Source organism: Amia ocellicauda, chromosome 4 (genome assembly GCF_036373705.1).
Source record: "Amia ocellicauda isolate fAmiCal2 chromosome 4, fAmiCal2.hap1, whole genome shotgun sequence".
NCBI lineage: Eukaryota > Metazoa > Chordata > Actinopteri > Amiiformes > Amiidae > Amia > Amia ocellicauda.
This window is the reverse complement of record NC_089853.1, coordinates 28,800,609-28,827,081: the sequence shown is the minus strand read 5'-3', so window position 1 is coordinate 28,827,081 and position 26,473 is coordinate 28,800,609. Positions and strand designations below refer to the sequence as shown.

At 40.9% G+C, this 26,473-nt stretch overlaps 1 protein-coding gene across 6 annotated transcripts in view; it reads left to right on the top strand.

Annotated features, from left to right (window-relative positions):
* Window positions 1-26,473, top strand: part of LOC136748200 (neogenin) — a 181,177-nt gene that overhangs the window by 113,044 nt on the left and 41,660 nt on the right. For all 6 annotated transcript variants that reach the window (XM_066701756.1, XM_066701753.1, XM_066701759.1 and 3 more), the window contains exons 6-7: window positions 8,823-8,977; window positions 10,324-10,444. In XM_066701756.1, coding sequence (XP_066557853.1) covers window positions 8,823-8,977; window positions 10,324-10,444 — 276 coding nt within the window. The remainder of the gene's footprint in view (window positions 1-8,822; window positions 8,978-10,323; window positions 10,445-26,473) is intronic.

The window sequence follows — 26,473 nt, the reverse complement described above, 5'->3', positions numbered from 1 at the left end:
TAATTGATTAATTAATTAATTATTTATTTTTTTGTTTGTTTACTTATTTATAGAGAATGCTATGGTTTTATAATTCTCCCTGGGGAACAATGGAGCCCTTGAACAAAACCGATACAGTAGGCCTCACAGTAAGAGCAGTGGCTGCACTGTACTTGTTCGACCTTTATTGGAGAGGGCAAGACCGTAAATTAGAGTAGGGAAGGCAGCAGGTTTTAATTAGGGGGATCTACGAGAGTATCACTGCAGAGGGGCCTAAAATCGAAGCCTGAATGTTGAGTGGCTTGTATAGGGGTGTTGGTTAGGAGAGGGGAGAGGGGCTGCTGCTTTTTCTTTTATTCTTTTTTCTTGCTTTGAGCCGGTTTTTTCCATGTGTTCCTCATTTAGAAGTAAGGCCTGGGATCCAATAAAAATTTCATTGCCTGGCCCTGCTGAACAATATTAAATTTTGATGAGCCTTCTTGCGTTTCAGCTGTTTTGCACTTTTGGACTGTGGTGGGGGAGGCAATTTTCAGGCTGCATGGGGAGGCAGTTAGAAATTGCGTGCGCGTGCGTGTGTGTGCAACTGTGTGTAGTCTTTCAATAATCAGAATGAAAGTGACCACAAAAATAATAGGAAAAGAAAACCAAATGACTCCTCCCTCCAGGGATTTGGGAACTGCCGTGACGCAAAAAGGTTTTTTTAATATCAGCTGGTGGTGGTCCTGCGATCGCCGCACTAGGTGTGATGAGCCTGTGGTTACATTTTGGGAATAGTTATTTCCCTTTCCTCTATGGAGAGCTGCTATATTTAGACATGGAAAGATTTTTTATTTTTTTATTATCTCTCTTGCTGGTGTGAGTATGTGCAGTGAATTTCTGATTGTACACCAAGTGCTAGATTGACAGTACAGAGGCCTTAATCCTGGTGCTTCAGGCAACAAGGCCATTTGGCTGCCGAGGGAGTGCGCGTCTGACTCCACTGCCTCTGTTGCTCAGCCTCGTTCCTCGCTAGCCTTGCCTCCATAATTTGAGAGAGTTTTCAATGACTGAACTACCTACCTGGAGGGCCATTTAATGCCACACTGATGCGGCTCTGCACTCAGAGAGAACAGAAGAAAGGGTGAAACTGAGAGCAGGCCATTCATCCCATCCTGCCTGTTTGGTTTCATGGAGCTTATTGATCCAAGGATCTCATCAAGCCTTTTCCCAAAGGATCCCTGGAAAATCAGCTTTGTCCACATGCCTGGATAGTTTATTTCAAACAGTGGCGAATCATAAAACACACACCACACCACAGTGACCCACCAGTTTCCTGCTGCAGCTGTGCACTAAAGACGTGTGGCTGCTGATGCTGTTAATGAATGAAAAATTCAACCCCTGTGCTTGTATCTTTTTGTTTTTGATCACTGCCTTTGAGATAATCACTACAGCTCCTTACAGAATTGCCTGTAGACAGGTTTCGTCATTATGGGAAGCAGTATCACTCAACAGTTGTAGGGTTTAAAATTGAGTATATGCCATGTTCTGACTAATTTCCCTAGATGTTGCACTAGAAATTAGTTGAGGGATCAAATGTAGGGTTACATTTTAGTCTGCACTAGGGATATAGTTAATTTCCCTTGTAAAGATGGACCTACATTATGGTTAGGGTTGTGTTTTCACTGAGATAACTAAGATGTCTGTAGTGGCAGATTTGGTGTATCTTTACATTTTATTGTAGTCTAGGTTTGAGGTGCTGCCTATGGTTAAAGCATTTTCATTGGGTAGGTACCTGGCATAATACAATACAATTATTGTAACTGCCGATGTGCACGTACAAGTCACATTTGACCAGTGTAAGACCAATTCACTATTATACAATGTGAACTCTAGACTGGATGTGTAAAAGGAAAATAAGATATCTGAAAATAATAATTTAAAAAACAAACATTAATGTATCTGGTTTCATGGCCCCCTTTAAAAGAGTTGCAGGTTACTGATGGATCTTCCTGAAAGCCATTATGACCCAGAGAGCTGGATTAGTGTCTCTGGGTAGCAAGCTGTTGGAAAGAGGCCTCCATGGAAGAGTTAGCTAGCTGAAGACAGGGGCCCACTAATGTGAAGGGGATGGTCAATACGTCACAGATCTCGCCTTAATTTTATTAATACATTAGTGCCGTGAGAGCATTGATTTTCTTACGTCAAGCACATTTAGAGAAGAACGAAAGGGCAGGGAGTCGGACACAGCCGGTCTTAATTGCCTGGCGTCATTGCATCACAGCAGCAATAGCCAGTGGCTTATGGGGCTGTAAATTAGCTTTTTTTTATACTGTTGTGGTATGCACTGCACACTTTAAATTATTTCCAACGTTTAGAAAAAAAAATGAAGGCCTTTGTAAAACCACAGTGTCCAGACATAGGGTTTTTTTTTTGTTCTGTTGTTAATAAACAATGTTCTCAGTACTTTGCAAGATATGTACTGAAGGACTTTCACACACATCCGTAAATTGTGTTTTCCAGTGCAGAAATGGGCACATGGAAGGTGGGCCATGTAAGTTAATGTTAAAATGAGGTTTACAAGTAATAGTGTATCTCATATCTCAGTTATATTCAATATAATGTGTAGATGAAGTTATTGTTACCCCTGCAAGACTTAGTATATGTAGAGTATAGTGATTGTTAAGTTAAGTAAGTTGCCTTGGATGAGGGCATTTGCTAAATAACATCATATTTATTCAGGTGGCCAGTTGATCTTCAAACATATTTTAACTTCTATAAAATAAAATAAAAACATGAAAAACATACCATACAACAAAAAAACTTGAATCCCAATGTTACACACACACAAGAGGCAACAACAGATGACACACAGTGTTCCTTCTAACAAACCCATGGCTGTTTATGAGTACCTAGCATAGCAGTCAGAGCTATCCCAGACTGCCCCTACCACAATTCTGTTGGCCTCATTATAACTGGGATCAGGTCACTTCACATCAAATCCTGATGCGTTTCAGATTTGTGCAGGTTCCATTCTATTGCCGTGACATTCTGCTTATTTTTATTTTGACACCTGTATCAGAAAATCATACACTGACTCCTCTGCAAAATGGCCTGTTTTCAGAACTGTTTTATCTTCACTTGTGGCAGGAAAAAAAAATTCCCTTGCATGCTGGAGTATTCAAAGGTGTATACACGGCATAAATGGCAAATAATTGATGCCTAAGAAATATTTTTGGTCTGCTGTGATTCATATTCAAAAACATATTTGCAATAAATCATTTGCAGCACTACAAAAAAGCTGTATTGGCATATTATAAAAGGGGAAAACTGATGCCCACTACACAGAAGACTCGCAACAAAAGCACCAGGGAATACTACAAAGTAAAACTGGAATTTAGCTTGAGGACTCAATTCCAGGTAACTAATAATGAAAGTAATGAACTCCATTTGTCAAAAACAAATCATCAAAATGAGCAGCCATGACTGAAAATTCACAACCCTCATGCAGCAATAAAAGCCAGACCCTCAACCTGATGGTTGTTGGGAGATGTACAGACCCTCACCGTGAACTCCCATCAAGACTTGTCTACTTGTTGTCATGGTCCCCTATGCAATAAACAACCTCTGAAGAGCACATGATTCTGCGTACAATCTATTCATGGTTGAAGAAGGCTTGACTGACAATAATGTAGTCTGCCCACAACAAAACTACAGCAACGCTCGATTCTCTGCTGTAAAAAAAAAAAACAATTACCCAGAAAGAAACTCAAGATGAAATCTGAAATCTAGCTTCTCCTGGTTTCTTAATTAGTTATTGGAAGGGGTTAAATATATAAATACATGTATCTGTGTTACGAAATATCTTGGCCTTTATCCAGCAGCAGATCAATAAAGGCTGCTGCTGATCATGATAAATGTATATATCTATGCATAGGAAAATTATCCTTTTATCACATGCACCGATCAGCCATAACATTATGACCACTGACAGGTGAAGTGAATAACTGATAATCTCGTTATCATGGCACCTGTCAGTGGGTGGGATATATTAGGCAGCAAGTGAACATTTTGTCCTCAAGGTTGATGTGTTAGAAGCAGGAAAAATGGGAAAGCGTAAGGATCTGAGTGACTTTGACAAGGGCCACATTGTGATGGCTAGACGACTGGGTCAGAGCATCTCCAAACCTGCAGCTCTTGTGGGGTGTTCCCGGTCTGCAGTGGTCAGTACCTATCAAAAGTTGTTCAAGGAAGGAAAAGCGGTGAACCGGCGACAGGGTCATGGCCGGTCAAGGCTCATTGATGCACGTGGGGAGCGAAGGCTGGCCCGTGTGGTCGGACCCAACAGACGAGCTACTGTAGCTCAAATTGCTGAAAAAGTGAATGCTGGTTCTGATAGAAAGGTGTCAGAACACACAGTGCATCGCAGTTTGTTGCGTATGGGGCTGCGTAGCCGCAGACCAGTCAGGGTGCCCATGCTGACCCCTGTCCACTGCCGAAAGCGCCTACAATGGGCACGTGAGCATCAGAACTGGACCACGGAGCAATGGAAGAAGGTGGCCTGGTCTGATGAATCACGAGTTCAAGGTGTTGACTTGGCCTCCAAATTCCCCAGATATCAATCCAATCGAACATCTGTGGGATGTGCTGGACAATCAAGTCCGATCCATGGAGGCCCCACCTCACAACTTACAGGACTTAAAGGATCTGCTGCTAACGTCTTGGTGCCAGATACCACAGCACACCTTCAGAGGTCCAGTGGAGTCCATGCCTCGACGGGTCAGGGCTGTTTTGGCGGCAAAAGGGGGACCTACACAATATTAGGCAGGTGGTCATAATGTTATGGCTGATCTGTGTACAGTATGGTTTGCAATGGTTTCATTTTAATAAATGCAGTCACAACCCATAAAGAATTTGCAGATTGTATTCTTTAAGTGGACTTTAAGAGGACTAAAGGAGGTTCAGTCACAGACATACGGAGACCTGCTTTAATATAGAAAGCTCTCCACCAGACCTCTACTGAAAAATCCTTTTTGTTTGTACAAAAATCTAATTGATACCACTGTGAAAATGAATATTGTTAATTGTTAATATTATCCAAATGAGTGACTTGAAAATATGTTTTCAATGTTAGACCACTCTGACATTAAAACAGTTTATGAGGGGTATTGGCAGAGTACAGGGAGTTCAGTTCATTATATTAAATATAATTTTCATAATGATTTACAGTTCATAAAGTAAACTGTTCATCAGTTCTTAAGTAAACCTCAGCCGGCTGTGTTTTCATAAAGTGGCGTCTTTTCCAAGGTTATCATCCTGAAGATTTAAACAAAACAGAATATTGTTACAAGTATGCATGTCTTGATCTGAAAACATGCATACTCCTTTTGCATCCTCCAGCAATGATAGTATAATACATTGAGCCTGCCCTTCCTTTGGCCTTTACTTTAGTCACAAGTCCACTCTCATGGGTGTGAGACGCATGCTTCCGACTTACAGAACCAGCTGCTTGAAGTGAAGGTGGTCCCGCCAGCAGCAACAACAACAAAAATCTCTTTCTCCACAGATCTTATCTGTGTGAATTATGCAGACTAAATGGCAGGAGGTTCAGTTTCCATAACAAATGTGTGCTCTGTAAAAAAAAAAAAAAAACAGCCTGCCCGGCCAGTGTCGGAGTTACTGAGCCTGGTTGGTGGCCTTCCACTCATCTAAGCCCCAGCACCACTACACAGTGTGCCCCTGCTTTCAACAGACATAGCAGCGCTATTGTGTTGGGTTTTACGTTTAGACTTGTTGAACAACAGCAGATATAAATGAGGTAACTACTCCTCAATGGCAGTCCCAGTCTCGGCCTGCCTTAAAGGTAGATGAGCACCGCAGGAAGCGAAGACAGTGTCTTGCATTTGCATTGGCACAACTGCCCTTAACCCACCCTAACTGTTCTGTTGTGTGGCCTCTTAGCACTGTAGTCGTGTGAAAGTTGTAGAACATGAAATTGGGATATTTAATCATAGGCTACTAATTGGATTTTTTTAAGTATTAACGTAATTATTTTAATACCACTGAATAAATTGTAGCGCTTCGAATAGAAAGCAAGTGATTTCAGGATATCGAGAATTTTGGCTTTATTAAATGTATATGCATTTATTCAAGCTAGACATTATTGTATAATGATATTTAGTATTTAATGTTTTTACAGATTGTCCCTCAGGACACTTTGCTGGATTTGGTGGGATGAGAAGCGCCTTTGGTTCAAGTATAGTTTTTTTTTGGCATGGAGATTAAAGGGCAGACGACTCTGCAGTCTGTCAGGGAAATACTGTAACAAATGGACAACTTTATTATGCCTCATTAATGTTAAGTATTAAAAAGAGCCAAACACATAATACTGTAGACAACAGCCTTTCATTGTAGACACTTGACGTCCAACATTTTGTTTGGATTGGGCCTGGAGGCCTGGGGCTCTCCGTTTGGAGGGGAGTATTTTCTAGAAGAGCCAAAGCAGACGCCTAGTCCTTCTTAAAGGCTTGGGCACAGGGGATGTGGAGGGGTCGTAAAGCTTCCAGGGACATGACGTGCTGAGGTAATTGGTGTGGAATTTGCACTGGTTTGCTGGCAGTTTGAATGGAAAAATGTTTAACATCCTAAATGAATGGGTTATTATTTCGGTTGTTTTTATTTGGGATGGAGGAATAAAAGCCATTGAAAGTAAGTCGTTATCGTAAAAATAACAGAGCTGTAATTAGCTAAAAACTGGGCTCTAGCCCCCCAGGGGGTGGGGGGTGGGGGCTGGGCTCTTGTTTTACAATTCATTGGATAGTATTGTAATTCAGTGAGCGCTGGGCCAGGAATCAAAGCCACTGTAGAGTGTGTTTATTTCTATTCTCTGGCTTGTTTCTGCATGTGAAGGAATTGGCTGTGCTGCACAGCGTGCTGCCGTTTGCTTCCTTGTTGTCTTTAAATTGGAATGAGACGACTAGTGTGCAACTTAGTTTTGTAGTGCGTAAGACAATCCAATTAAGGACTGCTATTTATTTTGAAAACTGACATTAATCTTAAGAGCTTAGATGTCTGACCTTGGAGTATCCTTCTTTATAAGAACATTAGTATGATCAAAAACAAAAGAAGGATACACATTTTACTTATTTGATAGCTGATATAATTCTTCAAGAATTGCCCAAGCTGGATCTTGTATGGTTCTTTGTGTAGCAAAAATAAAAATAAATATCCGATTCTCAATTCTTAATCTGTTACCAGTTTTTTTTTGTGTGTGTGTGTTTGTTTTCTTTCTTGCAGCTACCTCCTTGTACTGGAGATTTGACTTACTGTTGACATCCACATAAGCCAGTAGAAGTTTTTAAATACATGCTATGTTATTCCCCCTTCTCTAAGAACAACAGTATATAAACATAAACTTCAGCAATGACAATGGGTACAGTAAATCAAAGGTCCTTGAAAGGTCCAAGCCAGGATGAGTTGTCACTTGGCACAAACCACTCAAAATTATGCTGTGTATTACTGAGGAAGACTGAAATTGACAAGTGTTTTACATTCCTGTCCCATTTTCAAACCTGAGGATGAATTCCTGTTGAACAATCTGACCTCTGGCAGCCCCTACTCCCCCGTCACTCTCACTGTGTTTCTGTGGTCCTGTGCTGCTGGCTGCAGAGACGTGGCTCCAAGCCATACCAAGTTTCTTAACCAGTATTTTTAGCTTTTTTGTGCTTACAGCTTCGTCAAATAGGTTCCAAATGTCTGAAATCCATTTAGGGTAAATGGTGCATGTCAGCAGACTGAGTGAGAAAGTGGGATTATTCACAGGCCTTAGATAAGCACTGCAGGAACTTAGCAACTAGTACTGTCAGGTCTAAGAGAGAGCCTCTCCATTCTCTTCTCCATGCTGTATGAGTGCCTCTTTCATTTCGTACTGTCAAAAGAAACCAACTATCAGTGCTTGATGAATATGTGTGGGTCTTGATCAAAAGAAACACATTAGTGAAGATTCACTAGGAATCCTTTACGTTCAAAGCCTCTGCCACATGTCCTGTATATTACACATTTTAAAATGGCCCCCACGCTACTCCAAGTTACTTATTGTTTTAAGAAATTGTTTTGATTTCAATAAAATGTAGTTAAAATGAAGAATACTTTCAGGAACATCCTGCACTTCACAGTCAGCTGAAATTTGTGCACACGCATTTCTTGTGCACGCTGTAAGAGTTAAAGGTGGGAATTGCGTTTAGGTTTAAGAATGCATACAGTTTTTCTACCAGATTACTGGAAAAACTATTAGGTTGCCAAATAGCAACACGTTCAGAAATGATATCCCCCTGAAAGTCAAATAGATTCCAGGCTGATGTTATATGTAGCATATGTTTCAGGTTTGTGCTTTATTTTGTGACAGAACTGTGTAAGTGTTGATAGAACATACATACAGATACATTTTTCTGCATGTGGTAATGGGGTGATGATGGTATTCATTACTGAAGATAATAACAATAATAAGGGCAGTATAACAGTCAATTTGTCATAACCAACACTATCTCTTGAAGCCAAATCTCAATGTATTGTTAATGTGTTTATATTTATTTTTATTACACCAGTAAGGTACTAATTATTATGTCTACTGGAAATGTAATGGCAGGACTAACATTTGATAATCATTAGGGTCAAAGCTGTGAAGATTACAATGGACCCCTACGATAAGGAATCATAATTGTAGTGGAGTCTCCATTACACCTCTTACTTGCCTTTGGATAGGCATCAGCCACACACGTTTATGGGATTTGTTTTATTAATTCTAAACCATTAAACTTTTTCTCAGCAGTCTGTCTGAATCCATGCTGTTGTCTTGCCTTGTCTTCCAGCCCCCCCTATGTTCCTGAAGAAGCCCGCTAACATCTACGCCTACGAGTCCATGGATATTATCTTCGAGTGTGAGGTGACGGGCAGGCCGCCCCCCACTGTCAAGTGGGTGAAAAACGGAGACGCCGTCATCCCCAGTGACTATTTCAAAATCATTGTAAGTCTGGGTCAGACCCATGCCTGCACCCTGGGTGCCAGTGTCAGCTGGGGACACAAGAGAATCGGGGACATGGCAGCATTGAGGAAGGGGATGTTCCAAACACTTCATGCAGAAAAAAATGGCTAATGTGGTTTAATGTACAAAAGGTTCCCGTTAAGCCATTTCACTCATTTTCACATGCAACAAAAGTCACATTAAGCTCGTGTTATTATTAGGTTATGGGATTGCATACCCCCGTTTGTCAAACCGTATTGAGAGGTGTTCTGGTTCCTGTCTGCTAAGCTTCTTGCAGATGTGTGTGTTAGTGTATTAGGCCATGTTAAAACAAGTAGCTTATTTTGTAAGGGGTTATGTTATTATTACTATGTTATTTTGAAGGAGTCTCTTGACTTTTTTTTTTAAATGATCAGGAGGTTTTACCCTTGCTTCTTGTAAAGTATCTGCAGGAAGGGTTTGAGTTTAAGGAACATTTTCTCATGGATAATATTGGGAAGTTCTAGACTGACCATTTGCAAAGGTTCCAAGACACTGACTAGAATTTAAACAAGATTAATCTACGTTAAACCTTTTTAGCAAAAAGTAGCTACCATTGACACCTCCACTAACTCCTTGAGTAGCTGGGATGGGGCCAGGTGGAGAGCTCTGGGCTTCAGCTCGGTCCTCTAGGGCTCAGACGCTCAGTGATTGAACTGATCAGAGCTTCTGGTTAGGTTGGGTGAGGCAATGAGGCCAGAAAACAGCCATCTGTCCTTAGCCTCCTTTGCTCACGTGTGGAGGTTATCATAGTTTGCTAAAGCATTATCCCAAAGTGTCATTTTCTGGCTCCGTAGTGAGTGTAATACCTCCTGCAGGGGAAACGCAAAGCTCCAAAGTGAAATTATATTCTATAACACTTGTGCTATCTGTGAGGAATTAGGCCTGAGACACTAATAGGCCTTCTGAGGGTCAGGTGACTAATTGCCCTGTTTTTCTGCTTGACCTTTACAGCTATCGGCAGCTCCTCCATCCTTTGCCATTTTGATAATGACTTATGTTGACGATATCCCCGGCAAGCATTGATCCGGTCGCAGGCGCTCATTTCTCCTTCTAATCTTAACCCTACAATTACTGCATGAAAAAAATAATGGGGAAAAATGTAGGCACAAAACAGAGAAGAAAACATGTCTTTGTTGCATTACTTTCATAATTGGTAGTGTTGTGAGATGCATTTTTATGCCACTGTTATGCCACATTATTAGCAGTAGATTTGTTACAGTGTCATGAGTTGCTGCCTGAGCTCTGTTGCTCAAAGAAATGTCCGATCAACCTGTTTGGACCTCTTGTTTGTTTGCTTGTCTCTACAGAAGGAGCACAACCTGCAGGTGCTGGGGCTGGTGAAGTCGGACGAGGGGTTTTATCAGTGCCTGGCGGAGAACGACGTGGGCAACGTGCAGGCCAGCGCCCAGCTCATTATCCTGGATCATGGTGAGTACCGGGGGCAAGGGTCCTTTGCTGTGACCAGAAAAGATGTGGAGCACTAGAGGTGTTGCAGGCCTCACACAACGGCTGCTCTAGGCAGTCTGGGAGGTCCTCTTGTACCCAGCTGCCCTTGATGGTTCAGCAGCACACCTGGTGTCTTTTCAGTGCCTGTGTGGGAGGTGAGAGAACCCTGAGGTGGAAACGCAAACAGAGATAAAAATACCTTCCTTAACCACACCAAGTTCTTCAGTCAAGAATTTAATCCTGGAAGGGTTTCCGTTCTTCTTTAGATTGTGTGGGGGGGGTACTGTACTTGTTTATCTTGGACACAGAAACCCTGTTTATGGAATTAGCCATTATGAGCACTCTTGATTGGTTAAGAACTTGGCAATGAATTCCTCTTGCTGTATAGAGTTGGATTTAAGAAATGACAAGGCCATCAGAGCCAGTCCTCTTTGCAGGTTTAATAGCAGCTTTGGAGCCCACAAAGCACATTCTGAGATAATGTTTCATCTGAAGTATGGCATCTATGAATTGGCTCAGTTTTTACAAGTCTCAACCAGCCCAAGTTTCCATCTGTTCTGACGTTTGACTGAATCAATGTGGTGGTTTAGCCGCCGAACGGGACAGGAGGTGGCAGAGTTTGGGCTTGTGGCATAAGATGGATTTGCTAATAAGTCAGACTGAGGAATTGGCAGTCTTTAGTTACACGGAGCCTCCGGGGTGATGGGGGGTGGATCACTAATGAAAACCGCTGAAAAGTTACATGTAGAGAAATGCAGTCATCCTTGAAATTCACACATGTGGCTTCAGATACTTAATTTCGGTGCAATATGTGCTGGCATCCCTGTCTTTCCAGTAGTTTAGTATCGATGTGGTTCTTCCAAGTCAAGCATTGCTTATAGTCACTGAGATAGTATTAGGTATGTCATTACAGGTATTTCTATCCAGTATGCAAAACCTTTCCCCTCTCAGAAGTAAACCATCATGCCAAAATAAATTAAATAATAGCCTAATCTGGTAACTGGACGGCCCTTCTTTTAGCTGTGTGGATGCAATGGGGAACTTAGACTGTTTGTTTTTTGTGGGGTTCTTCTTGCATTGAAGACAGTCACCTTGAGTTATTTTAAATGTCTACAGTGTGTTCTGTAGGTTTACACTTTTATTTACACTGAGTTGCATGCCATCTGTTCACATTTCTTCATCTCTTTTAACAAAGGAGATAAAATGCCTGAGGACCTCAATGCAGTGAGATAATATACATGTAATTAGCAGGACTTTGAGTCAATCAATTATGTTAATCAGACATTCAGAGAGCCTATGGTTTGTTTTCTCCTCAGTTCTAGGATGCTACAATTATTTATGTATTTTTTTTATTGTGTTACTGCATGACTGATCTTACAAATCTGGTAGGTGTTCTTCCTCCCTGCTGTACCTAATACAGTTGCAAAACTCTAGGAGCATGGAGTCCAGCTGCAACTTCACACCTGTGGCTGTACTGCTGAGGGAAAGTTTGTTGTTGCATCGCCCAGACGGTGGCTGCAATGCCAAGCCCTGTGATAATGTTGTGCCACCCTGAAGTGAATAGTAGTGTAACAGTTCTGAACATGTACTTGAGCATGTAGGAGGCCCTTTGTAACAGGCTTGGAACCTCCACAGCATTCTCTTCCCCTGGCTACTCCCCAACACTCTACTCAGTGTGCAGCACCCCGAGTATATCTTTTAATAGATATAATAGTAATGATATCATATTAATACGCTTTGTACTGTTTTTATTCTTATTAGGGTTTTATATTAAAGTATAAACTAAAAGTGATCACGGTTCAGTGGATTCATTGATTTATTTTTGTGTTTTAGAAATATGACAGACAGGTGTATTCCAGGAGTTAAACTACAATTCTATGTAATTAATTTAACAAACAACCAATTTATTGCTTACCTAACAGCAGGCTAATTAGCAGTAGCAGCTGCCTATGTGAACTCAACAGTTGTTGCTTTGTATAACAAAACGGATCTGAGAAACTTTAAAGCGAGAATGCATCACTGAACTCCAGCTTGCGGGTATATAAAGAATACTTGTATGTACTACATTTGAGTGTATTAATCATGTTATGTAATTATCTTTTATTGATCTTACGTATTCAATTTAAAAGCTTGGATTTCCTCATTGGTTAACCCTTCACAAACTTCTAATCAGTCTCATCAGACCTGAGTAGGTCGGTGTTCAGTGTGAGCATATTTGAGATAATTAAGGTGCTTAGTTGACTCATGACAAACTAATTGAATTTGGTTTAAGGTGTGTCTGGCTGTTCCTCCCCTCTGTCCTTCACCGAGAGCAGCCTGGTGCCATCTGGAGCCTCTCCCCTCCATTCCCTGCCACCTGTTCAGCCCTGACATCTTGTGGGCTAGGCTCCCTGTCTGGGCTGATACCCCCAAGGCCACACTCCATGCTCTCTGGCTGGCCCAAGCAGAACACACACCTGCAGGGTCCAGTCCGCCCCACTTGAGGATATTTCGCCCCCCCACTCCAACTCTATCATATTCCTGTCACCGCGATCAACACTCCTATCTCTGCTCTGTTTCTCCCCTTCCTGCTGGGGGCAAATTAGCATTCTTGGACTTGATCTGTGGATTAAGGAAGCCAGGAAACAATCTGTGCAGTAAATAATGGAAATGGCACAGAAAGGAGCCTGCAGTGATCTGGACAGGCTGAGAGGAAGAGTCCTTGCTTAGACCTTAGCCTTCACCTCTGGGACTTGGAGCACAGACAACAAGTAGAGCTGGTATTGTCTTCTCTGTCATCTTAATTTATCTCCGCTCAATACACAGATGTACTTTCTATTTATTTAATTTGATGATGCCATCATCTCACAGTCTTTTAAAAAGATGGCTTATTTAATCATTTCTTTCCTCTGTGTCAATGCACTTTTCATTAAATATACATTTTGAATCTCCAGGGCCCTGGATTCTAACTTAATAAATTGTCCTTGTTTGACACAGGCAGGGCTAGTGTTACTCCTGTCATTCATACCCCCCCACAAAAAGTAATAAAAACATCAACTATAACAAATTAAAACACCCTTTACAGAATTATTGCGTTATAAACTATAACACTTAAAACACACATTTGGGAGGAGTGAAGGGTGGAGTATAGTCTTGTATTTTAGAATTTTAAAATAAACCAATATACAAATGGTTATCAGATTGTTTCCCTCTCCTGTCTGTCTAGCAGGCTGCCTCAGTCCTCTTTAACGAGTCTAGTCAGCACTGGCTGGCCAAGCAACTAAGCCCAGTAATATAGAGTTCAACACAGTGGATCACCTCATGCTAGGCCTCACCAAGATGCTGCTCTTTAAGGGACAGTTTGGCTTCTTGGGTGGGACCAATCACAGACATCATTCTCTCTGTGGCCTTTAAGGAAACCAAAGACAATTTTAATTTGGGGCTTGTTAGCAGAGCATGGGCACAACATGCTGCTTATCTCTTTAAAGCAAAGAGACACCTCTGTCTTAAATACTTATTTTTGTTAACTAAGCAGAAAATACCGGTTCTGTATAAAACCAGAAAATAACAGAATGTGTGTAAGCCACAATTTGTTATTTTGAGACTCTAAGGACTGCAGTTCTCCATTTGGGGGGGGAGAAAAGAAAGAAACCCAGACTTTATGAACTGCTCCCAAATTGTAGTGCAAATGACAGGAAACACATGGTCTTGAATACCTCCTTGGGCTTTTATATCATTTTATACTGCAAATGGTGCTGTGTACACAGTTACAAACACATGTGACAGAGAAAAGCATGAATTGATGCTAAAAGTAGTAATTATACGATAGGGTGGCCAAGTTAAACTCAATCGAAGACTCTTTAATTTGGTCCTTAAAGAACAGATTTTCTCTCCCCTTTTTAAAATAAAAACAAAATAGAATACTCGTGAACTGCAAAAATGTCTGCTAAGTGCGTGGAATGAGTTAAACCCCCTTGTTCAACATGTCCAGCCACTGATGGGTCTTAAAAGCCCTGTCTCCAAACATCCTATTGAACCACCATCCTAAAAGTGCCACAGAAATTCATTTTTTGTTTTTCGAAATTATATAAACTTCAGTCTTACAACAGCATCCCAGTGACTGACAGCTCCCTTTAGGATTTTGTTATCTTTGATCAGTTCTTTAATTCTATCTGTTGACGTTGTTTCCATTGTGTTGGACACAATTCAGTCCAGGCATTGCGGTTGCCTTTTATGGTCATAAATCATACTTGCAGAAGCTATTTAACAGAATTCGTGAAAATGGTTGTGTTATTCAGTGAGAGTACATTAAACAATGTGAGAATATGACTGACATTTAAAAAACGTGAAATTAAAAACAATACAAATGTATTAATGTTTTTGCTCTATTTGTGGAAGTATGCTTTCTGGCTTTTCCTTTTTAATGTATTTATTTGTTATTTTTATTTTCGAAAGAAAAAAAGAATAGATGATTGTAGACGTCATTGCGCAATTTTCAGCAATCGAGGGGTTTGTAGTTTTAAACTAATCTGACAGATTCTGATGCTGCGGTAAAAGACAGCACCATTATTCCTAGCCGCTCTTTAGTTGGCAGGTTGTGATTACATGAAACAGAACTGACAGATTGCAGTAGGTAATTATGTTCCTAAGAAGAAAGGGTGTTTTAATCTTGGAAGCACACCAAAAAAAAAAAAAGAAATGTGAGGCTCTCGATTCCGCACACCGACGCGATTGCCATGTTTGTGTGAACTGGAGCAGGGAAGGAAAGGAGGGGGCTGGGGGAGACAAAATAAAGTTATTTTGGGGAAAATATTTCCATATATTTGCCCTAATGATTGCAATGGAAAATGTTGATAAGCATCACACCCCAGTTATTGATTCTTACCTGAACCTTGAAGCAGTGTTTCAAAACAAGGAGACCTCTGAACATGCCATTCAACACATTTGCTTTCCCTGTTGATGTCAACTTCAGAAGGGTCACAATCTGAAGATATCTTCTAAGCCACATTCCATAGGCTGTAATTGTAGCAAAGTCTTACATTTGTATGGCATGGCATGCCCAGTGTCTATGCAAGTCCATGATTTATATGTGAGTAGGGACTACATAGGACATGTGTTGAGGCAGAGCAGAATGTACACATGTTTCTTTTTAAATGCTTGGCATATTTATGTGTTTATCAATTTGGCCAAATTAATTAGAAGTTACTTGTTGATTTATTGTCAGTTGTCATGATGAGACAACCCTGCTGCAAATTTACTCAAGTATATTTCATACATATGTAATATTGTAACATTCAGTGTCTACGGGTTTAAACTGGTCTTGGTTGGAAATGCGTTTATAACCCAGATGTGAAAAATAGCCTCTATTACTACTTCCCGTCTCCTATTTTCTTCCAGTTAAGACTGGTCTGACCCATGTTCAGCAGTGATTCGGTCTAGTCACTTAATCACTTAATGTGCGTATTTACTTTAGGGTTGTCCAATCCGATTATTATTGTTTTTCTTCTCTGCTGTATGATCGAGGAGGAATGGTATGGCTTTGTTTTCATTATTTGTATTATTATTATTAAGCCAGCGTTTGGTCAGGAATCCTTTTTAACCTGAAACAGCACCTGAGTGGCCAAGGAGTAATGAACTGGTGAAACAGGTGCAGTCGAAGTACAGTACAGTGGCGGTCAAGTACAGCTCTTGTTTTGTGCTGCTCTGTGCTGTGGAGATTGCTCCATGGCCCAAACAGAATGCTCAGGTGACGACTGTGCTCTGTAAGATCAATGGGCTTGTCTCCAGTGCCTCCCACAGACACCGTGAGGTGATTGATAGATGTTAAAGACGTCTCTGTTGCCAGGTTTGTTGACAGACTGATCCCGTTATATTTGTTTATTTCACAGATCTGAGCAAGGATGTCTCAGCGGTGCAGTAAAATGTAGCAATTATACTTACTGTGCTTGTCAGCTTAAAGTAAAGTGCCGTCATCTGGTAAACTATGCCCATGTGTAAATACAGGTTGTGGAGGAAAGAAAAAGAAAAAAAATCTTAGATCTATAATTAAATGTACTGTGCGAATAAGGCATTTATAAAATGCTTTGTCGTTGTAATCAACGATCCCTGAAGTTCTTCACTTCACATCCACAGTCGCACATGGTGAACACTGAAGTGCCGTCACTTCTGCGGTAGGACATCAGTTTGTCTGTATCCTCACACCACACCAAACAGGCCAAATGAGTAAGCTTTTAATCTTGTGTGGAGAAGAGTCAGACAGATTGTATTAACCTCTATTGTATTTACACATGTGACTATGGCTGATACACATGCTTGTTATTACAAGAAGAGTAAAATGTCCAGTAGTGTTCACTGATGAAGTGAGGGATACTTCTGATTCCCTCACTGCAGCTTCCTGAAGCCTGCGATTATCATCCCTGTGTGAAGTTTGACTCAATGGTTATTGTTAGATGGGTAGCATTTTGAGATGACTATGGAATGGACCATCGTTGAGAACAGACTATAAAATGCAAATCTAAAAAGAGGGCAGAAGGTTGGGCCGAAAATCGACCCTGTAATCCTCCACCTACGCCCATGGGTGGGCCGATTTTCTGCCCTGTAGTCCTCTGGGGTTTGAAACCAAATGCGTCTGAAAGCTGAATATTTACTTTCTCATTTGTTTTAAAGCCAGAGTTCTTACTACAAATAGTAAACTTGTAATCTCTACTGTGTCTACAGAATGGACAAAAGTAAAATTGCAACAACAACAAAAGTTTTTGGGTTTCACCTATCAAGCTAAGCCATTTCAAATTCCTGACCTCTCCTAAAACTGGAATGTTGTTTTTGTTTAAGTCCAGCTTAACGGGACACTGGGCATGGATTCCACAGGATGCTGTTGTAACCTACAAGTTGATTACAATATATATTTCACTCTGGGGATCTAATCCTCACGGAAGATGAAAGCCCATGCGCCAGGGCGCCCTGCCCTTCCCCAGGCAGAGGCAGCATGGGGCCTGCTGGAGAACAGGGCTCGGATGTGTGCGGTCTGGCCAGGCTGGCTTCCCTTTCCTGGACCCTGACGAGCCGCAGCTCCCCGCACACGCAACACCACACCTGGGCTGGGCCAGACACAGGTTACACAAACACACCTTCAGCAGCACACAGGCACCCACAGTGACCGGCCACAGCCACAGGAAGTGTGGTCAAGCAACAAACGAGCTGGTGCTTTATGAGCAACTTCAAAACCTAGAAAAAGTTCAGAGAATGGGAAGGCTAAACATCTACAAAATAAATCTACATTATTCATTTAATCTGGACAGCTTTTTTAAATTGACTTTATTTAGTCATGGTATAATGTATTCCTTTAAAAGAAAGACTGGGCTCGTCTAGTGATTCTTCGTTACATCAGAAAACCTAGCATAAGAAATACAGCTTTTATTTGTATTATCCCCACAAAGACTACAAGAAAGAGAGGAACTGATATTAAATAAATATAGTTTATTATTTAGTTTTCTTTCAAACATTTAAACTTTTTACAGCTGTGTTAAGGCTTTACAGCACACACAAATTGTTTACTTTGTGTAGAAACCACTGTAATCACGCTATTTTTTCATTATTCTACTTTAAAGCACAAAGATGTGAAGCATGCCGTGAGACATTGCTGTTATATTTATGCCCACCAGTAATGAATTGGCTACTCTTCTTGTCTGTACTCCTGGTTCACAAATACTTAGTGGAACCATGATAAAGAAGTGTTTTTTAAAAAAAAATAAGCTGGATAGGGTAAGTCAGGTTTAAAAGGAGAAACATAATGCAGGCATAAATATAAATTTATTTGTGACATCTAAATGAAATTAGTGGATCAACTGTAATGTTTTTTGATCTAAACTGGCTGAACCGTAGCATTTGATTTAAAGCTCTTGCGAAAGCAGCTGTGGTGACATATGTTGAAAGATTCTTTTTTCAATTTTTTCTTCCAAAAGATAATCTAAATGGGGGCGGGGGGGGGATCATCATAAATAAATCTCTATAGCGACACAGATCTTTTGAAATAGGCTTCTGCTCCCATGCTGGGTATGGGGAAAGGAGGAGGCTGAGATAGGAGAAGCACTTTGATGACGTCCCAGGGTGGGGTGGCAGAGATTAAGCTTTCTTGGGAACATGTTTTTCTGAGACCCAAAGGGCCAGCGGTCATGATCCTCTGTTGTATGCGACAGGCAGGGTAGTGTGTTTCAACACAGGCCCAGCAGATGGGTCCTGGCTTTTATAGACGCCCCAAAAGACATCACCCGCTCCTGCCATGCTGGGCCAGCGCTAATCCTGTTCAGAGATGCACTTCCACCACGACTCCGCCCTCCCTGCCTGATCTGTTCAGAGGGAGCGTCCCGTTGCTCCACGGCTTTCATCTTCAAATTGAGGAAAATGAAATGGGCACGATGATTAAAATAGCCCGGAGGTGGACTGAGACGGCACACTTCAGAGCAGGGGGGACTGGGCATCTTTAGTTCAGTCAAATGGGAATTCTGAGATTTTATTTCCTGGGCTTTTTATTTATATTCAATTAATATGTAACAGATGCAGCCTAATTTAAAATGTTTGCTCCCCGCTGAATGTCATAAGGCGGCCTAGTGCTTGAAATTTGACTATGATGAGGCTGATGTCATGTTTGCAGTGTTGGCTGGCAGACTGGGATATAAAAAATAAAATACACGCAGAGAGATGAGCAAGTCTTCTGAAGCAGTTAGGGACTTCCTTGACCTTGGCTTTCTAAAACCAATGTAGACCTTGGAAGCTGTATTCTAACAGTGCTATTCATCACAGAAATTAAGACATGATGAGTTTATATATAATATATACACGCCTGCAGGGTGATACTAAATAGTGGGCAAATGTTTTTCCATAGAGATCAACAACTCTAAATGTAACATACTGTAAGGGTTGATATTCTGACATAGAGTACAGCTGATGGATTTCAACCAGAGCTTAAAGGCTGTTACCAGTCTGACTGTATTTACCATTATTAAAAATGATAACTATTATTTTACAACAGAAATAAAAGAAGAGGCATGTTGGGGTGAAGGGTGACCATGTACTTGTATAGTGGGTCCTGTTAGTACAATAAGCACAATCTCCCTGTTTATTTTTCCTGACTTTGGTACAGTGACTCCATCTTGGGTTTACTTCACTTGTATTATGTGCTTCAGTAGAGCAGTGAGGAGTACAATTAGCCCCAGCTGACTGAAAAAAAAAAAAACATGTTTAGCAAATGCACCGCCTAACGTCTGTGGAAACCAACTTTTTACATGTTTTGTTCCAACTTACTTTTTTTTTTTATTATTATTTTTAGACAACGTCCAGAATTTAATTTTGAATTCATTATTTGTGTCTGTTGTTGTTGCGGTGGGGATCTTGCAACCCAGGCAGTATTTGGCACAGAGGTCATGGAAAAACGGGCAAGGCACCCGAGACGTGGCCTTGGCTCCGGCCCGAGCTTGTGGGCAGAACTCTTTAAAGTTAATTATAGGGGTGCCTGTGACAGGAGGGCCAGTTCTATAGCAATCAAGCTTTCCTCCTTTTCCTTCCTGCTGCAGCCCCCCCTTCTTTTTCTTCTGTCTCTCGTTTGTTTTGAGGGACACATTCCCTTCATCAGAGGGTGTGCAAGCCTCGATATCTCTCACCCCTATCACTCTTGTCAGCAATATGAAGATTAACGGTTTCCTACGTGGTGGAAAACCTCTGGGCAGGCTTGGGCCGAGGCCTACAATATTGTAGTGTTTTGTTAAATCCCGTTGTGTTCGGCACTAGGACTACTATGGCTTGCCCACTCTTCCTTGTCAGTGCAATAAATTTAACCACTCCAGCAAGAACAGCACATTATTGATTGTTTTAAATTTTCTGCTCAGACGAGGCATAATTACACCCCTTTCTATTTTCCATTCCTCTCATGTGAAACATATTTCTCAAGCAAAGTAACTGAGATGCATTATATTAAGTAAATATTGTAGCATTGTGTAATATATAAAAGGTTCATCTGTATATATTTACACAGAAAGATACTGAACAAAGATACTGCAACAGCTTTTGTGTTTGTATGGGCAGAACAGAGTGTGCTGAACGTGAATACGCAGGCAGCTGATAGCAATAGGAGCTGGTCATTTCAGGAGAGAGCTGATGGTGAAAGACTTCACAAGGGGAGTTTGAATGCACAGAATTGTAAATCAGGAAATCAAATGAGAGCAACAGATTACTTTTTTTTTTTTTTTTTTACTCAATAACCATGGAGTATGTAGCCTACTGTATGCCTGCATTATGCCATCAAAGGCTGTTCAAGATTTTAAGAGCTGTCGTATATCCTAAACTCATCCTTTTGATGTATTCATTAGAGGAAAAACACTAAAAAAAAGAATTAGGCCCTTCTGTCTAAACATTGGGATTCTCTGCACTATCTTCTCATTGCTTTTCCCTGGCACTGAGCCTACTTCTGTGAAGTACCTTTCCGTCCAGAGCCGAGGTAGCTTGCTGTGTGTTTTCAGCCTTCTTCATATGTACATTACATCTCAACTTCTCCGCTCAGCTCAGCTCCAGTAGGCCCTACTGCCATCTCTGTCTTCCAGGTCATTAATACAGATGCTCAGCACTCCATTGAATGATGCTTTGATCTCACAAGATGAGAAAATGCCTATGTGGTTGTTAGTAGCTTCGTTCTTTTCAGTCCCCTATCATCCCAGGCCCTTTATTTCTCATGCTTTTTTCTATCACTACTGTTTGAGCCATTCACATAAAAACATGACTCTGTCTGGAGCTGCCTTTTTGTAGTTCATTACAACATACTGTAAATCAAGTAGTTTTTCCTGCAGCTTTTCATGTGTACCCTTGTCTGCTACCTGCGTTGTTGCATCCTCTGTCTGGTTAGGAATTCTGTATGACTAACTCATTCCCTCATTATTATTATTATTGTTATTATTTATTTGTTTGTTTGTTTATGTATGTATTTATTTATTAACAGATACCCTAATACAGAGCAATTCAAGGCATAATACATTTTACAAATTCACAATTTACACAAGTGTATACGAGCTATACAGTAAACAATATATAAGGTCTTACATCCTAGAATGAAAAAGCTGAGCAGACAAAAAGTGCAGACAAGATGTTAAGTCAAAGTTAAGAGCTAATGGAAAGGGAGCTTACGGGATATCAAAATAAACCATACAAGTGCAAGCAATGCAAAAGCAAGCGTATGACAAAACATTGTATAAGTGCAATCTTACAGGAGAATAAATTACTAAATTACAAGTAGAGTCTGAAAAGATGCATCTTTAGTAATTGCTGGAAGGAGGTCAAGGACTCTGCAGTTTTGACTTCGGTGGGCAGGTCGTTCCACCATTTAGGGGCCAGGGATAAGAAGGAGCAGCTCTGGAGGAAGGGGAGTGGAGAGGACGCAGGGTTAGTCTTCTGGCACCAGAAGACCGCGGTGGTCTGCAGAGGATGTATGGAGAGATGAGGGTCTGCAGGTAACTCAGTGCAGTCTGTTCGAGACAGCGGTAGGTGCGGGTCATTGTTTTAAACTGAATGTGCGCCTGTATAGGGAGCCAGTGGAGGGAGCGGAGCAGTGGAGTAGCGTGTGCGAATCGGGGGCAGAGAGAATACCAGACGAGCTGCAGAGTTCTGGATAAGCTGGAGCTGCGGGTAGTAGTTGCAGGCAGGCCGGCCAGGAGGGAATTGCAGTAGTCCAGGCGGGAGAGGACCAGTGACTGGACAAGCAGCTGAATTGAGTAGTTTGGTGAGGAAGGGACAGATTCGGCGTATGTTTCTCAGGAAGAATCTGCAGGTGCGCGTCAGCGTGGTGATGTGCTGTGTGTAGGAGAGTGCAGGATCGAAGGCAACTACTAGGTTCTTAGCATCAAGTTCCCATTAGCATCAAGAGCCATGTTAGTATTATTTTGGTTTGCACCAGTTAGTACTCAGGTTGTGCGCAGGGTAGCAGATGGGTGAGCTACACCACCTGGCTGAATAGACTGGCTCTGAACATCCCACCAATGTGTAAAAGATCTCAATTTGAAAACTACAGGAAGCCTCCCTTTTAAGTCATGCATCCTGGGACCTGATTTGTTGTGCCACTCATCTCAAAATCAGGACACACAAGCCGACGCTCACTGAGGAAGGCTAAGGCTTCATGGAAACCTCTTAGTTACACGGTTACACATTATTCTGTACCCTGTCAAGAATAATATCTAACTGCTTTAATTCTGTAAGCAGGTGGTAAGTGCTCAGAAAATAACGCTCACTATTTGTGAATTCTGGGATACTGTTGTGGCAACATCGGCATGAGTGGTGGAAATGTGCTTGCATTCAGATGCACACTTAGACATTGAACATCCCGTTTCTTTATGTATGCATAAAGAGTTAATTAAACCTGTTACCTGTCAGTAGGATGAGGGTGGCTTATTGTCGAGCAGGGGGGTTTTGCCATAGCGAATGAGAGTGTGGGTGTAGCATGTGTGCTTGCGCTTTCAAGTTTCTTTTTCTTCGTTGTTTATAGACCAGGAACCGTATGTGGAAAACAGAGATGTAGCCACGGATGTAGTCATCTTCAGCAACATACTTTCTGAATAAGGACTATTTAAGCAAAATATCTGCATATTAATTCTTACTAATATTCTTCTTTGTGATTTGTTTGTGATTCCAAAGGGTCAAATAAAATAAATTCCAGTCTTTTGTAAGTTTAGTTTTTTTTTTTTTTCTTTTCAAATTCCTAGCTTGGAGTGTTATTTAAAAAAAAAAAAAAAAAACAGGAAATCATCCAACATAACTCGTATCAGTGTTTGTAGACATCCACCCTCATTACACCCTTGAGAGAGAGATGCATGTGGAGGGTTACAGCGAGGCGACGGTTAGAACAAAAGGATGTTTTCGTGGCATTTAGTGACGCAGGGCCCCAAGGTCAGTCAGACTTTACTTATCAGGTGTCACTTTTCCACTGTGCAATTTCATCATTTTTTTACTGATTGCCTGCTCGTGCGATGGGGAGATCAGCTTGTTATTCCCGGTGCCAGTTTTTAAATTGCTCCGTTTTGTTTTCTTGGTGGGTGTTTTGGGATGTGTTTACCTAAGATGCGTCAGTAGGCAATTCTGTTTGGTACACCTAGGCGGTCTGGATTTTCCCATTATTTCCTGAGGATGTCCTGACTGAGGTCCGTCTGGTTTGTTACCCCGTTTTACTGCTGGGCAGAGCTTGGAAAAAGACTGATATTTATGTCTGATGTTAATATTGCTACAATAGTGCCTTTTATCATGCTGTAGAGCTTAACTGATTGGTTATTACCTCATAATACTAAAACTGAAGTTGGATGTGGTTCTATAGGTGATTTATATATTCATTTTTCCAGTTCTATATATTTCATCGAATCATCTGGTTTTGAACCGATTGCGTGGGTCATCAGCCTGGGTAAGGGGAAGTACACCACCCACATTGAATGCATTACAGAGCAGGTTAAGTGATTTCATTATAGTTTTAATGTCAATGGCATTGTATCTATCTTGAATTACATTAGCTTTTGTGCCCCCCTTTAAAAGATTATTTTAGTCACTGGTGAAGTCATGTGGACTTCAGGAGTGATTTAATTACAGTTAAGAGTTAAGACAACACACAGTGTTGTGAACTGTGGCAGGCTGCCCACGGCCGTCTTTCTGGTTTCTCTTCCATATCCATATACTAAAGAAGTGTATCAGTGTCTGTATTTGGAAATTAAAACATAGCCTTTTATTGGGTTTGTTTTACCCAACTTATGAAAGACAGTGGCACTACAACCAGAAAAACACAAGCATTAGCTGCTATAGAAAACCTTTGACCAGTGATAACTAAATAAGTAATCTTATGATTGCAGAGGAAATATATGAAAATATATATAAAAATGTGTTGCAGCGCCACGTACAATTCAGGTGGTTAACAAGATCATACAGGATGCTCTAAAGCCATCCAATGGGCACCTTCAAGTCAAAACACATTCCCAAACTAAAGACGTACTTTGAAGAGTGGTTGAATTTATTCCTGCCAGTTACAGCAGTGTGGTGGAGGTCTCTTGGCAAGTGGTAACAAGCCCACACACACAGACCCCTCTCACATGGAGCTGGAGAGAGATCTGATCACAGAGAATGCGCCATGTCTTCAGAATGAGCTTTTTTTAAATAAGATGCCGCATGAACAAATTGAACCATTTTGTTTGCAGAGCACTAAAGGTCAATTAGGCTAAGCAGCTTTTGACTGCCTGTGTTCTGTAATGAGCAGTTTGTCAGGCATCGCCTTCTAAAGTGTTATTGTGCAAATTTCTTTAGCGTTTCTATTCATTACAGCCATCTATATTTGTCTTTGTCTAAACACAGCCAGACCTGCGGCCTACCTGCCTTATTTAGGCAGTGGATTCCTTCATTTTCAATCTAGATAGCACTGATGAAAAGGAAAAGTCTTAATGGATAACTGGCTTCAGTGAACTGATGGTCTTGAAATTGAGGTGCTTCTAAGGGAGTTCAATGACCATATGTGTAATGTTATAATCGCCAACCTCTCTGAAGTATTAATTCATGTTTTGGCTTTTTTTTTGGTATCATGGGCTAGTTTTGGTGGGTAGTAGGGGATACTGGACACATTGTACACTGAACTTATAGTCATGTTCCATATGAAGCATAATTGCCAACACATTTTTCACTGTTTATCTAATTTGTATTGACGCATCAAAAGTCACCTCAGTATCAAAAACAAACATCGATGTTTCTGGCTTAACTCATGATTGTCTGTATTTGTTTCATAGCCATATACCAATTGATTTAAGGTACATATGGTAAGTTTAAGACATTAAATATGAAACACTTTCGACTCTGCAGATGTGAGGTGAATGCAAGTATAAAGCCTGAGAGAATACTTTCAGGTTGCATTTAACTCTTTATTTGGTTGGTTGGTTGGTTGTCTGATATGGCCGGCAGTGTGGCTCCGGAACCACAGAGATTTCCTCACTGAAGAAAGGCCACAGCCATCTGCTTCAACTGGCAAAGTCACCTGATGCCAGCTGTTCATCACACAGGCCATGAGCTCTCCCACCTCGCTCTCCTGTTTTAAGGAACGTCACCTTCTTCTCATCTCTGACACACGGCTTCCAATTTATTCACTCACCAAAAGCCTTTCAGTTTGTTCTCCAAAACAACTGAAATCTTCGTTGAAGGTAATCCTCAACTAGATCCTTTAAGCTTGATCTGAAGAGAACAAACTTGTCAGAGCATAAGCGCATGAAAGGCTTGTGTTTGAAGGACAGCATTTTTTCCTTCATTCTTCTTTCTCCACTTGGACATCCCAATCAGTGTAAAGGATAGGGCTCTAGAATGAAAATTAATTTACTCAGTTCAGAGAGGAGCAGCCTGGTGGCTTGGGTACTGAGAATCAGGATTACCAGTTGTCTCTGCTTTCAATTAAAGTGGGGCAATTAAAATAAATAGCACATATGTGTCAGAATTTTGGATAAATGTCATTTACCTTCTTATTTTGACTTCACCATTTTGAAATAAATGCTGTTTTTAAAGGATCTTTAAGTTATCAAATCATTAAGTTATGAGATTCACTCCCAGTCTCTGGGAAATGTTCCTCACCATATCCCTTAATTGCTAAAACAAATGATTTAAATGCTGCTTAATGGGTTGTGTCATTGAGGCAAAGTGTTGTAAAGGAAAAATAGGCCACAACAGAAATGGGATTTATATTTATATAAATTTGTTGTGTTAAGAGCAAGTTATCTGTCCTTGTTAGCCTTCTGTAGATTTAAAAGGAAGGATGCATCATTTTTTTATGGAGAATTAAATGCAGTATGAATTACACCAATCACAAATGGAAAGAAGCTTTTTCACTGACTATCTGTCACTGAGAAGTCCATACCATAATGGAGTCTGATGGCATAGTGTGAAACCAAATGCCTACCACTAGGTAAAGCATCTAGGTGGAGCATCAATAGTGACAAGGGGGTCAAGGGACAAGGGAGGAGTATTCTCATATATATTTTTTTATTATAA